This window comes from Hermetia illucens, chromosome 2, assembly GCF_905115235.1.
Source record: "Hermetia illucens chromosome 2, iHerIll2.2.curated.20191125, whole genome shotgun sequence".
Classification (NCBI taxonomy): Eukaryota; Metazoa; Arthropoda; class Insecta; order Diptera; family Stratiomyidae; genus Hermetia; species Hermetia illucens.
The window spans coordinates 50968354-50982479 of NC_051850.1; the positions used below are offsets into that span (position 1 = coordinate 50968354).

General features: G+C 43.2%; 3 protein-coding genes across 4 annotated transcripts in view; 2 read left to right on the forward strand and 1 right to left on the reverse strand.

Moving 5' to 3' along the window:
• Positions 1-1938: 1938 nt before the first annotated feature.
• LOC119648146 (probable 39S ribosomal protein L23, mitochondrial) lies at positions 1939-2718 on the reverse strand. The gene is made up of 3 exons (XM_038049703.1): positions 2572-2718; positions 2216-2514; positions 1939-2148 (listed from the first exon to the last, which is right to left on the reverse strand). The coding sequence occupies exons 2-3, from the start codon at positions 2507-2509 to the stop codon at positions 1987-1989; spliced, it is 456 nt and encodes a 151-aa protein (XP_037905631.1). The 5' UTR covers positions 2510-2514; positions 2572-2718; the 3' UTR covers positions 1939-1986.
• LOC119650068 (cytochrome b-c1 complex subunit 8) lies at positions 2656-3424 on the forward strand. Its single transcript, XM_038052565.1, has 3 exons — positions 2656-2808; positions 3010-3196; positions 3257-3424. Exons 2-3 carry the CDS (start codon positions 3022-3024, stop codon positions 3349-3351), a joined length of 270 nt encoding a protein of 89 aa, XP_037908493.1. The 5' UTR covers positions 2656-2808; positions 3010-3021; the 3' UTR covers positions 3352-3424.
• Positions 3425-10210: 6786 nt separating this feature from the next.
• The window catches only part of LOC119647811 (heat shock 70 kDa protein 4L), a 43244-nt gene continuing 39328 nt past the window's right edge, over positions 10211-14126 (forward strand). The window contains exon 1 of one of the 2 annotated variants that reach the window (XM_038049029.1): positions 10211-10788. In XM_038049029.1, the coding sequence (XP_037904957.1) occupies positions 10682-10788 (107 nt within the window). In that variant the 5' untranslated portion in view covers positions 10211-10681. The remainder of the gene's footprint in view (positions 10789-14126) is intronic. The other variant, XM_038049030.1, reaches the window with a different exon arrangement.

Genomic DNA, 14126 nt, shown 5'->3' on the forward strand with positions numbered 1-14126 from the left:
CAGAAAAGAAAAATCCACAGAAACCGATCTCCACGAGGTAATTGATACGGTTGAGCGGTCATTGCAGTACAAGCAGTATACTGTAACTGCCTTCTAGGATATAGAGGGAGCTTTCAACAACGTTAGTACCAACGCCTTCGAAGAAGCCTTGACCAGCATTGGATTGGAGTATCTTACGCATTGGATTATATCCGTGCTAACTACCAGGATAATCCAGTCCGATCTGGGAGGCAACCACTTGACCAGAGCTGTGAACAGAGGCACGTCCCAGGGTGGTGCCATCTCTCCGGTGCTCTGGTTAATAGTAATGAACGAAATTTTACAAATATTAGACAGCAGCGGGGTGAAGATGCTGGCGTATGCCGACCAGTTGGTGATATTAGTGCCAGAGATGTTTCTGTATATTATGAGCGACATCTTGGAAGGTGCGCTGCGAAGCGTTGTGGACCGCAAAATGCGGAATCAGCATAAACCCAACCTACGGCCACAGTAACATCCTAGACGAAATACCTCTGGAAATCCGAGCATTCCCCACGGACTATGCCACACACAAGCTGAACTTCACGAGAAACTTTTCTGTGGACTTTACAACGAGCGAAAAGTGGAAGATCGGCGGCGCGTTGCAAAGTTAAGACTCAATATTCTTTACCGACGGATCAAAGATGGTCTGTGGAGTCGGCGCGGGGGGTTTTCTCGAATACACACCGTGCACCCGAGTCATATAGTCGAACAGGTTTCGCCAGTGTATTCCAAGCGGAAGTACTGGCGATATTGGAAGTCTGTCGATGGCTGGAGCGGGATCCGAGCCCCAAACGTATCATAGCCATTCTGACCGACAGCCAAGCGGCCATCAAGGCTTTGTACTCAGCGACGACATACTCCAGGCTGGTGCGGCAGTGCAGGGATGCACTGAACCATCTGGGCGACACGCTCAAGGTCACCCTGCTCTGGGTTCCCAGGCATAGAAACATAGAGTCGAATTAGTGGGCTGACGGATTGAATAAAGCTCTGCTCTTGGCTGCTCCTGTGCCAAACGCGTTCAAATGCATTCAAGATTACGGCGGTCCGCACGGGACTCTGGCTCATAGCTGGCTTGGCATACCCTACAATTCGCATTGCCGAAGTTTCGGAGAAGGAAGAGAACCCTCATACACTTTTTCTGCGATTACGCAGCTCTAGCTAGAATCAGGCTACCGACACTGGGTAAACCATTCTTGGGGAACCTCAGAGAGATTTCTAGCTGCAGGGTGGGAGATCTGCTTTCCTTCGCAGGCTGGCTATGAAGATCCGAGCCGATTAGACACTGTCTCCCTGCTCTCATAACAGCAGTCAGGGTCTAAGGAGTTTCTGGCATCAAAACGACGCGTCCCTAGCGCTAATTAAGCTCCCGGGAGCGGCCACTGATACCTACCTACCCTGTTCTCAGCTTTCTTACTTTCTTGCGTACAGTAGCACATTACCGCTTAACCTCAGAATACCTCCAACTGGAGAAACTCAAACTCTCGATCAAGTTGGAGAAAACGATCATTCTGTGGCCCGTCCCCAACATGGTTGTCAGAAGAATACGATTGGGTCAGACGGTCAGACGATAAGCCAGGCTGCAGTATGGGGTAACGTCCTAATTCTAGACAAAATACTACACCCACCTATCCAGTCACTTTTCTGCAGTTTAAAACAGTTTCATTTTTAGTTCAATGATTTTTTCAAGGTCCCGTTTTCACGATGCTGGATATGGACTACGTAAGACTCAAACTGACTCGCAACCAAAGCCGCTACCGCAGATCAATAACTTCTCCAGTAAATTTCTATGTCAACCATGCATCCTCTTCCTTGATATGGAACGACGTTCGCTACTCATGATTAAAACAGTAAAAACTGCCCAAACAACAAAAAGAAGGTTAACCACGTCTTCATTTGAAATTAAATAAATCCGCTACTATTCAAAACATTAATATCTTATATTTTCTAGAATCACAACAAACGATTTCATATCGAGAACCAACCAGGCAGACCAGGTCTAAATTTGTTCCTCTCCAAATATTTCTTGAAGCCTTGCTTCGTGTCTTCCAAAGCTTTGTTGTCTGATTCTTGCTTGGCTAAATCCTGCTTCTCAAATATGTCAGGAAACTCGAACTTTTCTTCTTTCGGCTGCAAGAGATTAGTTTTAAAATTAAACTTATTTGAGAAAATCGAAAGGATTCAAAACGATCCTCACCAAAGTCACATAGGCCAGCTTCATATCATCCTCCTTGAGAACGAAGCCCTTGAGTGGCTCGCGACGAGTTTTGCCTAAAGCTATCCGCGTCCGTACATTAACTACTGGAACATTATAAATTTTCTCCAAGTAGTTTTTCACATCGTGTCGGGTCATTTCCATTGAGCAGTGAAACTGGACAATATTTGGAGGTTGGTCATGGGCTGGTCGAATGAGTTTGAGCCAGAAATTCGGCAGAAATACCCGAAGCTGCGGATTGCCCCGTTGGTAGATTGGATACCATCGCGTGGACATTGTTTCTGTAAGTGAGAGAGGAATGAAAATTCATGTTTTTATAGAAATAAGTGACTATTTACTATAGCTAGACCGCAACTAGAATAGATGTTGCACAATGTTTTGACAATTCTACATAACCTACGAGATTTATTAAAATTTATTTGGTTGTTTTACTGAAACTTTAGATGGCAGCAGCAACAGCTCTTATAAGAACATGGGAAACATTTTTTGGCTAACGTACTAGAACGTCCTTCACTTTTGACAATTTACGTGTTGTTGCGACGGCTGAGTCCTAGCTCGATTGGAGTAATTTTTAGGTGAGTATCGTGAATAAGAAAATGTCCAAAGTTATTGAATTGGACGACTGCTTTCTCAAGAGAAGGTTTTATTCTTTTCTGTTTGCATGGTCTTGTGCATATTAGTTGATCTCAGATATTTATGTGCGCTAGGTTATGTTACATAATCTTCCAGATGTCCTTAGATTTCCTGCGAGGAATAAAAGAAAATCTCCATTTCAGATATAAACAAAAATGCGTGTAACATCAGCCCTTTCCGGTCAACATTTTGGCAACTTGGCCAAAGTTCATGGCATTGTGACATACAAACTCTCGCCCTACGAGCAGCGGGCCTTCGCTGGAGCTATCAGCAAAGGACTTCCAAATATCTTTAGGCGTCTGCGATCAAATGTGTTCCGTGTAGTACCTCGTAAGTAACTACATCTGTTCGAGTAGGAACTTCTCTAGCAATAACTAATTTCAATTGCAGCCTTTATCATCGGCTACCTCGTCTACGACTTAGTCGAGAAGGAGCACACTCGCTTGACCCGCAAAAATCCAGCCGATTTCGCCAATGATGAATAAGCGCGTGATTAGTTGTAGATTTTTCCGAGTATAGTTGAAATTTAATATATATTGGAAATTGTCCGAAAGTCAATGGTTGTGTTATCACTTTACCTACAGCTTACCTTTACTCTTGGATACAGTCGTTCAAAGAAAGCAGTAAAAATCGCAGCTTGTTATACGAGCGTTTTGTCTTTCAGCACTTAGCCATCTTCACCTAAATTTCTATCTACTTTTACCATTATATGCTATTCATTTCTATGTACTTCGACCACAGCAAGCTCGACTACTCGAATCTATAAATTTCACACGAAAACTCTAATATTTCCCGCTTAAGCATCTTCCAGTCCACCTGATTGTATTCGACGTCTGTTATATTACGCACTAAGACTGAGACTTTCGCATGCTGATCCATCTCTCGGGCATCATGGTACCGTGTGTATGCTTTTTTGGTTGGATGTGGGTAGAAAATTCTACAAGACGCTGCTGCGTCAGGTTACCGCAGTTTATACAATTCATATCTACTAAACCCACTCCCATTCTTGTACCCGGAGTTATTATTCGGCGGGGAGGCCTCAGGTCTACACCAGCACGATTAGGTCACGCGTCCGGCGCGCTTTTCTTTTTCGTTTGCGTTCTTAGAGCTGCAGCGTTTACCGTAATCCAATTCCCCTTCTCCTCTACAAAGTATTTGGGTCCGTCTTCTGTCGTCTGCGTTGAGAGCCTCGTTCAGCCTCCTTCCCTCCTTTGTGTTTCTCGAGCAAGCAAATATAATATACTGCGGGTCTTCGGATGTAGCGACGCATTCGAAACAGTCAAGAGATTCATCCAATCTGAAGTGATACAAACACTTACTGTGAACAACGCGCCCAATGGAACTATGTTAGATGGTAAATAATTTCTCAGTGTTTGCCCGATTCATTCTTCAATACAAGTGCTTGGTTCCAGCGACCCATTTCAGAATCATCCTTGCTGTGCTCCTGTCATTTTCTACACATTTCCTTCCTAGTGGCTTGTCGGAAGTCTGCAATGACCTCATTACTAAAAAATTCAACGGGGTCATTCCAGCAATGATACACATTGCCTCATCTGATTCCTCCTTGACTCTTGTCGCGATTGCTTGGTATGCCAAACTCACCCCTCTTAAGTTGACAACATTGTCAACATTGACATTTTTTCCTGCGGTTGGTAGTGAGGACGGCCTCCGTCTTTTCGACCGCCAGGTCCAGTTTAACCTTTATGACATGAATATAGTCCCACGAACTCAGAGTTTTTCACAACTACAACCATCGCTGCTTAACCAATTAATGTAGCATCTACAAAGACCAATCGCCTATCGTACATGACCTTCCATAGCAGGGGACCCCATACGGAACCTTGAGGAACACCCGCTACCACAACGGAAAGAACCCTCTTTGAGAAGTAACTCTTGATTCACCGAACCAAGTAATCAATTCCGCCAAAATGCCGGCCGTTTGGCCTCCAGATCTAGATCGATTGCTACCGCATCGAAAGTAGAACGGGCACACCAAAACCTATTCTGTCGCTCTGATAGACCACAAGCTGGATGAACGAGAACGTCGTATATTACTCTCTCCGACATCTTCTCCATAGACTCTAAAAGACAGATAGAGTGGAGTGGTTTGGAGTGTAGATGGCAGAACAAACTTCTACCTCTTCCACGGCACAGCACTCCTTCCATCACTCACGATTCAAATATGCTTATGTACCACTCGGACCTGGTTTTAGCAGTCAACTTCAGCGCCTTATTTGTGATTCCGTCTGATTGCCTTCTTATCTCCAATCGTCTTGGGATCCCTCGCAGTTACTCATCAGTAAGGTCAGGGAGAAGACATCCTGTTGGAATATTATGTAAGATATACTCTACTCTTGCTGCGAAAAATCGTTATAATTATTTTCAACAAAAACCGCCATGTAAGCAAGTTCCACTTAGTCAGAAAACCGAAATAAAACTAATTTTTCCGATAATGCCGAGAAGAGAAAAATTAATTTTTTTTTGATTTTCTAACTATAACCAAGCCGAACAAAACGACATACATAGCAATAAAAGTGATCCACTCGTATGTATTGGCATCAAGGCACAGCTGCCTGGAGCAATTCTTTTTGCTTCTCCGTATATTTTTCTGAAGTTATTTCGGAGATCCTACGCTCTTTGGCAGAGTTTCCTTGTTCGCAGACGCGGCGATCTCGCGTATTTTAGCGTTACATGCCTCCATTATATACTAAGATAGCTGACCTAACATTTCCATCCCTGTTCGCTCCTGGCCATGTCACTCGACCGAATGCCTATTCCACGAAAGTCAAAGTAGACTAGCCGGAGCTTTCGGTTTCAATGTCGAGAAAGATGACCTGGTGATCGCTGCGTGTAGTGTTCACTCGTCCGCCAGACTATCCTTCTCACCGACGAGATATGTCAAATAGACCACCGACCCTAACTCTCTACCTCGGAAAGTCGGCGCACATCAAACATTAGGTAGTACGATGTCCAGCTTCACAAAACTTTCGATGAAGCCCTTGATGTTCGTCACCTGGCTTCTTCATTCTGAGGTCTACGCATTGAAATGGTAGGCAGTGATTTTAGTGCTACGATCTCCAGCGTCCAATACCGAACTGACAAATATTTGTGCTATTCTGGCACTATTAGCAGCAAATCGGCTGTAAATACGAACCCCGTTGGTTTTTACCAACTTCATTTATCGATACAACCCTTTTGAGGTGACCGTCTTCCCCGCACGTTCTGCACCTTTTTTACCTATCATGTTGATTGGTTCGAGCTGCTGCAAAGTGGCGGCATTCAAGACGTCTGAAACATCTTTTTAGAGATACTTGCTCCCTGAGTCTGCCCGTAACCGTGCCTATCTGTATTTTCCCCGCTGTAATATTGCTAATTCAATCTTGGCGTCTAGTCTAAGTTCTGCTTTCTAGCTCTAACCTCAGCTTGCTCTCTCCAATTTGCCGCAGAAATTATCCACGGATTTCTCTCTGGACCTATTAATTCTAGCATCAGATTCCTTTCTGTCTTGGCCTGATGCAACTCACATCGTCACCCAAGCCCGTTCTGGATCTGCCTTTACCGCTCAGAAAATTTCTATATAGGACCTATCTTCCTCCTTGGAAATAATAATCTTCTTCTTATCCTTTTCCCTTCCTTTACTGCTAGCCCTTATCCATTCTTCTTGCGGCCGTGTTGGTTTCTTTCATTATAATGTTGACGTCGTAGTCGAGAAACTACTTCCTCCAAATCGCCGGTACTGGGTTTCTGAAACTCTACACCATATGAAAAATCACCCTTTTCTTTTCCACATTTGATTTTATTTCTGGGTATCCTTCTCATAGCCAATTTTTATCCAGGGGTAGGTGTTTTGTTCTCACCTAGTCGGCCTGCGCCTGTCCATACACGCACAATTCCGGGTGCTTGCACGTGCACGCCGATATATATCTGCCGAGCTATGCTACCTTCCTGTAATGAAACCGACAGCACTTTCGGACTCAATACATACCTCCCCACGTCTTCTTCCACACTGGGCCCGGGTTCTAGGCTAGCGATGGGGTCTCCTAAGTTATTCGTTGGTCGTTGAACAGGTCTACTTCTGACAGAAAAGGTAAGAATTGATGCCCCATAGCCCCATCAGGATCCGGAAATGAGAAGCCCGCAGGAGCAATATAAACAGACATCTCTCCTCAACCATTTGCGAAGACACTTACAACAGCCTAAGCTCCACGGGCTTCAAAAAATTCATCTTTTGCTTTTCTACTGAATGAATGCCCCGTCAACTTAAGAATGGCATACTCAAAGGACTAAGATGGGGAGAATATCCTTTTATTTTGGATTTTGACGAAACCCCTTACCATCATCAATGACGCAACAGCCGGTATCCGAGCTAGACCTGTTTTAGCAAGAAGCTCGAGACCCTTGGTTATATTATTGCCCTTATAGGCTTTCCAGACTGGGGCATCCTCATCCATATGGATTAGCTGACCCGCCGGATTTCATCCACAACCAAACGGTCGTGGTATCGCTTATAGATTTCATCGTTATGTAGGCTACGGAATCGTGCACCCTCATGTAGGAAGTCAAAAATTCTTCGGAGGATTCTTATCTATTCTCTCGAACGCGGTCAGCAATTTTTCGTGCTAAGGACTCAAGTCTCCGAGGAATATATAAGGACTGGCAAGATGATTGTCTTATATAGTAAGAGCTTTGACCCTATGGTGAGACATTTCGAGCGAAATAGTTGGGCGAATTTTTTCGTCATAGCTGTTATCGGTTGTGATTTTGGGCCCTAAATAGGAGAAATTTTCAACGGTCTCAAAGTTGTAGGCTCCTACCTTTATTCTTCCCGTTTGACCAGTGCGATTCGATGTTGTTGGTTTTTTGTTCTTTGGCCACCATATACTTCGTCTTGCCTTCATTAATATGCAGACCGAGATCTCGCCCCGCCTGCTCGATCTGGATGAAGGTAGACTGTACATCTCGGGTTGCTCTTTCCATAATGTCAATAGGGCATCCCCTTATCTTAGACTGTTGGTGATGTTGAATGGTTTCGAGAGTGACCCTGCTTTTTTTATCTGGCCTCGCACATTGGTCAGGGTCAGCCTAGTCAGTCTTATCAATTTCTTACCCTGGCTATGCTGTCATAGGCGGCTTTGAAGTGGATGAAAAGATTGTGCAACTGATGGCCATATTCGAACAGTTTTTCCATCACTTGCCGCGCAGGAAAAATCTGATCTGTTGCTGATTTGCCTGGAGTGAAGCCTATTTGGTATTGACCAATGATGTTCTGTGTGTATGGGGCTATCCGGCCTAGCAAGAGACCTGATGCCTCTATAATTGCTGCACTGGGTGCTATCATGAGCATCAGTTGATGAACAGCTTGGTGTAGTCGCCTCCATATTTAACCAATTCGATTGTAATTTGATTTGAAATTTTAACTGTATATTTGTAATTATTTCCTGCAAGGAAGTAAATAGGATTCATTGCATAGTTTTTTATAATAATAAGTAATTTTCTCACAAAAATTTAAATTTTTTTTAAAGAGCGCCATTTTTGCAAAAGTCAACATACCCGAAAAATGTTATATACTTCTCTAGCTATGAATGCTTATAATCGAATCAAATTTCTTTGTTTACCGTAAATTCAAAATTGTAGGTGAAATTGGTTCCCCAGCAAGACCTTCAAAAAAGAAAGCGTCGTCGAAGAAAAGCTGTGTAGCCGCCATTTCCTTTTCCATTGCTTTCAAAAAAATAAGATTACCATATATCATGCATAATTAAGGCCATTTTTACTTCATTGTCGCTCTGAAGAAAATACGCTTTATTTGTATATTAGGTCACTACAATGGCCTAACCCATAAGTAAGCCGCAGAAAAAATATTCTGCGGCATCTAGCATGTTCTTCAAACGAAGTAGGATAACGTCGAACAGTCACGGAACGCAGTCTTCAATTTAGATTGTAGAATCCCCGGGCAAAAGGCGAAGTGAATGGCTGAGAGTCAATAGGACAGCAATCTCCAATAAACAATGGGGCTAAAATCTAGGATAGTGGAAAAGAACGGCTGAAATTGCTGGCCAAATGCATATAATCGCAATGTTTGAAAGAAGAAGCGGTTCCCATAAGAAGGATGGGGAAGCTTAGAGAAAAATCGTACCTCAGAAAGGCAGAGACAAGAGGAGGATACGTCCATAAGTGTTTGTCATCTTTAAATAAAGTAAAGGGTAATGCACCAAACGGTTAAGGGTTAAACATAAGATATTTTTCGCATCCTGCTAGGCCGAGTAGCCTCATATGCCCAAAATATCATCAGCTCATACCTGTTGGAATAGGGCCATCAGTCGCACTATATTTTCACACGACTTTAAACTCGTCAGGCACAACTAGGGTAAAACTTTATACATTCATAGGAGAATCCATTATCCCAACAAAATTAATAAAGTCAGTTTAGGTCCTGACCAATGTGCGAGGCCAGGCAAAAGTAGCAAGACTACTCTCCAGACCTTCCACCATCAACAACGGTCTAAGACAAGGTTATATTCTATTATGAATCCTTTTTAACTTATTTTTAGAAAAAGTGAGCAGTGACGTTGAGATGAATGGCAGAGGCAACATTCTCTTCAAGTCCACCCAAGAGCTAGCCTATGCTGACGAGATAAATAGTTACTCATAAGAAATCACTGACTTTTTAATATAACTTCAAATTGAAAGGTCAACGAAATTCTTGATCCATTAAAATTCAAACGAGGCTCTCATGTATATAAGGAAGTCCAGCAGGTCAAACGGAAAAGTCAAAAGTTAATTTTCAAAAATATTCAAAAAAATCTCTACACAGTTAGGAAACAAAATTTCCTGGTATGGGGATATTCATAAACTAATTTACACTGTCAAAAATTTGCATCGTTCACCCAATTTCTACCAGGCTCTCTCCCATTGGTAAAAACCTTGACAACTGATTATTCTTGTTGGAAATGTTCTCGAAAATTCCATACAAGGTCGAGAAATTACACAATCTCTACCTACACAACTCCTCTATCCACGCCACGTACACTGTACATACAGCATACGTCTGTGTGTGCGCTTTGTCCTCTGGGGGAAATTTTCCCTCAGCTGAACTCGTTTCAGTTCAAAGCAAAACGCCGGGAAGGGTCTTGGACAAGTTCTGCTGACATTTTTTCAGTATTTTTGACTGAAAAGTTGACTAGTTCTTAGACACGTTGGAAAACCTATTTATTTACATCCATACGATAATTGATTGTACGTTGAATAAAAGATAGTAGTCTCGAGAGAAGTGAGATCTCGATTTCCGTGAAAACCGGGTTCATCCAAATTGACATTAAATGTCAGGGAAAATTGTCCCAATTGTGGAGACATTTTACTATTACGAATCATCGACAGTTGTCCAGTGGGAAATTCTCTAAGCTCGGACCGTGTCGTTTTCCGCCGAACTCGGCTCGAATATTGTGTATCGTGCTATCGAATCGAGCGCCGCTTTCGGGTCTAGAAAAGGGAGAAGATATTAAATCAATTGTTAAGTCAGTCGCTCTCAAATTTTCGCAAGATTTCATCGAGAACTTATCGTTGCAACGGAGTAATTAACCAACAGAACGTGGAGGAAACATTTCGCATTGCGCGTGTGAAGTGATTGTTGTGAGTTTCCCGTACCATCGAAGTTCCGAATTCACTTGGAATTGGCCAAGAGGAACGAGAAAGGAAAACGCATTGTCATTACACATTTTTCGGTTTTTCCCGATACGGAACTGGGAGAAGTTAGTGGAGTGTTTGGTTTAGTGAGGGAGACGTTTGAAACTCCGGGAACCATCGAAAAGTGACCAGAAAATGTCTGTGATTGGAATCGATTTTGGAAACGAGTCATGTTATGTGGCGGCCGCCAAAGCGGGCGGCATCGAAACCCTAGCAAACGACTACAGTTTGCGGGCGACCCCGTAAGTATCGTTTTCATTATCCAGATCTATCGAGGCCTGATGTGCATATCCCCGTCCTGGTTACAATTGTAAAGTGCGCGAGGCCTTGCCGTGTCTGATATGTATTGGCCAATCACATGTTCGCAAGCGTGATCAGTACTTTGTTCGGAAAAAATGCTCGCTTTACTACCACCACCACTTGGAAAGAAAGACTTCCTATTGCGGTTGGAACCTAACCTCAAAAAGTGCATGGTGGAATTTTGGTTCTAGAACAGTTTGGATTTCCTACGCTGTTGCCGCAGCAGATAGTAGGCCTGTGACATTATCAAGAGGACTCAAAGAAAAGTAATCAGAACTTAGGAGCAAGAACCGAACTCGCAAGTCCCTAAATGGGAATATTCCATCCATGAGTTTCCAGAAACTTCTATACATTTCCAATAGAGGATTTTGACAGATGCGCGTAAGCCTACTGGGGTGACTGCTAATGCCGGTTTGGGTTTCTAATCTTCCGCTGACGAAGGGTGGGCGAGCGGTGGCCGGTATTACAGGCGGTGAGCAGTCACATCTTACCTGTTCCATGCTATTGAAAGCTAGTGTGTCGCTGATGACCTAAAAGGCATATTTCGCCGAGCTCCATTGAAGGCTTCCTTGTTAAAGAGCGCGCATGTTTGCGCCGAAATTTTAATCATCTACGAGTCAACAAAGCTGTTGGTAACATATGTGTACTCTCCGATGGTGAAGAGTCAAATTAGTTGTGACTTTATCGGTAATGAGTGCTTGCCGCATGTTTGGCCGATTGACCCATTCCACGCCGCAATCATGGGATCGGCAGTAGTTGCTTCGATTAGATTTACATACTGATGAGTTTGGCCACTTCGCTTTCAAATTGGAACCGTCAACTTCCAGAGCATTCGGGCACTTTCTGCCATGTCTTGATATTAAAGTGCTACAAGTGACTTTGTATGCAATCCTTTTCCTGCTTTCTCATAAAGCGATTTGGTATGAAAAGGGAAGGACTCACGGTTCATTATCTTTCACTAGTAAAAGCTTAATCGATACCTTACCTAGATTGCGCCTAAAGAAATGGTCTGGTGTCTTGTGTGTCACGAGGGGACTTATCGTCTTCAGAGTTCTCTCAAAGCAAACGACAAGTGAATAACGATTGGCATGCAAGGGAATGAAGGGTATTGAATACTTAGATTCATGTGTATTTAGATTGCAATCTGTACCGAAATCACTCGAACATGTTGTACAGTTTCATCATAGAAAGGGAGCTTCATGTTTATTCACATTTTCCCTTTCACGGAATATAATCCTTTGTGCATGGAAAAATCGTGATTCGATGCAGGCAGGCTTTTTATTGGGGGTCTTGAATGTTCGTTTTACTTAATTTCCGATTGTATTGTTTAGCTCTATAAAGTTTGTCGAATTTAGTACTCACCTAGTTCAGACAGACAGACTCAGAATATAGCAAAACCTTTCTTGGGAACGTATTAGGGGAACATGGCCTCTTGCAGGTAATAACAAAGATGAGTGGTTAGTCGAGTTCTGCGGTAACATCATCCTCCATAGATGGCTTAAGTCGCGCATTTTCGTGCATAATAAAAGAAACAGGAATCGCCAACGAGACATACTAATCATGAAATTTGTAGTGAATTTCTGTCAGTCTAACCTGGAGCCTGATAAAAGATTTAAACCAATTAACGAACGCATATGCAAAACTCGAATAAAAGGCAGTGGTTTAAAGTTTATCCATTTATAAAAGAGCAAGCAGCAATTCCAATAATAATGGAAGAAAAAAAAAGCCCCTATGATTAATTCAAAAACACTTTAAAACCAGGTCCTAACTACGACATTAGCAAGTGATTGGCGATTTCAATACACAAAGGTTCATGCAAGATATTCTGTTCATCTGAAAGCCAACAAAAATTGGCTGGTATCGTCTATTAAATTTTGCAATAGCAAAAAATTGCATTTTGGCAATACAGACTTGCAGCATAAAATTTCCACAAGGTCATCTGGATATCATCAGACAGAGAGACCTGCAACGAATTAGGGTGTTTATTGAAAAACCTGCAAAACTCTGTTTACCGTCTACCTGTCGCCCGAAATTTTAATTCCAACTAGAAGCAAAAATAAATAGGTTCCAAACTGCAGAACCTCCACATTACCCTATCTCCAGCTAATATTGGGTTGCAGCGAAAAAATCTAACTCCTGGCGCCTTCCCAGAGACACAGGGCTTTGGCCTGGACACGAAGACATTCTTAGGCCTGCCGTCGATCGATGTCAAGCCTAAGGAAGTGTTCCCTCTGTATAATATTTCATAAGAGACCTCATACGGTGGCTGGAAGGATTTTCGGGAAGCATCCACGCGAAGCAAGACGTGTATGCAGACGTCCAGGTCCTTGGCGGTGTTAGCCTTCGTCGAAGAATGACGGGATGGCGGGGATGATTTTAGGGCTGCCCTGGCATCGAACGCAAGATTCGCAAATTCTGCCGTATACTTGCTCGGCGGACCTGGGGGCAAAAACCTTACGATGGGCTGAATGTAGGCCAAGCAGAACAAAAGACAGAACTAGCGACTATGAAGATTCATCGTGTACCATTATGGCAGCCTTCAGTGTCCTATGCTAGCGTTCGAGCATCCCATTGGATTGCGGGTGGTGCACAATCGTCCGCTGGCGTTTGAAGTCTAAGAGACAAGTCGGTTCGTTATACGATTGCCTGGATGCGCAAGATCGTGTACTTCATGGAATAATTCCTTGCGAAAAGTCCCCGGCATATATAACCTAGCTCCCTTTTCAGAAGTCTCACAGAGTATTTCGGAGGTTTAGTCGAAAAGGTGGAACTTCCGAAATTTCTATTTGGAGTTGCCTTTGGGGCTCTGATGCACTGCGTTATCCTTCTTTGCCTCGGCGATTGCCGTAAAATTCAATGTGGGAGGAATTTTGACCTCTGAAATGCGTGACAAAGCTGTCTGCAACTACCTTGTTCTTGCCGGATACGTGTTTGATATTCGAAGTAAACTGGCTTATAAAGTTCAGGTGTCGAGGTTGGCGAGAGGACGCTTTGTCGGCATTCTGCTTAGAAGCGAAGGTAAAATGTTTGTGGTTCGTGAACACTATGAACAGCCTGCCTACTAGGGAATATCGGAAGTATTTGATTGCCATGTACGCGACTAACAGCTGCAGGTGCTGTAGTTCTGTTAAGCTGTATTCAATTTCTTTTAAAAGAAGCTCAACGTCTGCCAGATTTGGTCCACTTTTTGCTGGAGGACATCACCTACTGCGATTTCTGAGGCATCGTAGAATACGACTAGGGGTGCATCTGGTTGAGGGAATGTCAGGAGTGTAGCATC

What these genes read in the sequence shown, in the direction of transcription:
- LOC119648146 (XM_038049703.1), bottom strand. Translation starts at nt 2,509, where the DNA reads ATGTCCACGCGATGGTATCCAATCTACCAACGGGGCAATCCGCAGCTT. An exon ending in AGCTGGCCTATGTGACTTTG is followed by an intron (nt 2,149 to 2,215) that starts GTGAGGATCGTT and finishes AATCTCTTGCAG; the next exon opens with CCGAAAGAAGAAAAGTTCGA.
- LOC119650068 (XM_038052565.1), top strand. Translation starts at nt 3,022, where the DNA reads ATGCGTGTAACATCAGCCCTTTCCGGTCAACATTTTGGCAACTTGGCC. An exon ending in TGTGTTCCGTGTAGTACCTC is followed by an intron (nt 3,197 to 3,256) that starts GTAAGTAACTAC and finishes TTTCAATTGCAG; the next exon opens with CCTTTATCATCGGCTACCTC.